This window comes from Seriola lalandi, unplaced genomic scaffold (genome assembly GCF_002814215.2).
Source record: "Seriola lalandi dorsalis isolate HSWRI2012SDOR001 ecotype SW California unplaced genomic scaffold, Sedor1 jcf7180002049688, whole genome shotgun sequence".
NCBI classification, from domain to species: Eukaryota; Metazoa; Chordata; class Actinopteri; order Carangiformes; family Carangidae; genus Seriola; species Seriola lalandi.
In genome coordinates, this window is record NW_019520241.1 from 1 (window position 1) to 1133 (window position 1133).

Here is a 1133-nt window from a genome sequence, read left to right on the forward strand (position 1 = left end):
TTTATGATTTTCTGTTCCTTAATATACGATGACGTTTTTATGATTTTTTTTTTTTTAAGTATATTTTTTTGGGGCTTTTTATGCCTTTATTGGACAGTATATAGTGGAGAGGCAGGAAACGGGGAAGCAGGGAGAGGGGGAATGACATGCAGTAAAGGCTGTCCGATGCGGGATTCGAACCGGGCCGACTGCAGCGAGGACTGTAGCCTCTACACATGGGGCGCCTGCTTAGACCACTACGCTACACGACGCCCCTACTATGACGTTTTTATGACTTTTTAGGCCTTACTGTACTGACTTTCTGACTTAATATAGCGTGACATTTTATGCCTTACATTACAGTGACTTTGACATTTGTCTCTCCATATTATGATTTTCATTACATCTTATGCTTTACTATACCAACACATTTTATAGACATACTATACAATGACTTTTGACAATAAATGTTTTCACTTTTGACGTACTATACTGTTTTAATAACATTTTACTGTGAAATTTGATATTTTCACAACATACTATACTTTTAAAATTTTATTTAGAGTTGAAATGATGAGCCTGTTTTTCCTTTTGACAGATTGAAATCACTGTGGTCGTTAATCTAAATGAACAGCTTCAAGTTATTACAGAACAATTTTTCAGTCTGAAATGAGCAAGTGATGTCTTAAATTTACTCAAAGAAAAATATCAAATAGTGCCGTGGCTGACAAATCTGACATTCCTGCTTTAATACGAATCAGTATTAGTTGATTGTCATAGATAACTGATTCTGTGGGTGTGATGCTGCAGCCCTATTTTAATGTTACAATATTCAAATAATCAGCCATGACAATCTGACTCAGTTCACTGCCTCTTCTGCATCAGTGAAAGAAGTTGAGTAAAGACACAGACACTCAAGATGTCAAACATTTTCGTCTTTATTGTTAACACCCTTCAGTCCATCCCCGTCTACTTGTCCTCAGGCTTGTTGAAGCAGTAGGTGAGGCAGCACTTCCCGCAGTAGTGACGGTCGAAGTGGCTTGCCATGAAGACGCCGGCGCCGCACTCGTCAGCCGGACACTCGCGCCTCAGCCGGTGGATTTTACCGTTCTCATCCACCTGGACACAGAAGCAGAAAAAAACCCCCCAAAAAA

The 1133-nt window shown here is 39.5% G+C and overlaps 1 protein-coding gene across 1 annotated transcript in view; it reads right to left on the minus strand.

Annotated features, from left to right (window-relative positions):
• Positions 1–901: 901 nt before the first annotated feature.
• The window catches only part of rps27a (ribosomal protein S27a), a 2416-nt gene continuing 2184 nt past the window's right edge, over positions 902–1133 (minus strand). The window contains exon 5 of the mRNA XM_023398664.2: positions 902–1130. Within this exon, the coding sequence (XP_023254432.1) occupies positions 949–1130 (182 nt within the window). The 3' untranslated portion in view covers positions 902–948. The remainder of the gene's footprint in view (positions 1131–1133) is intronic.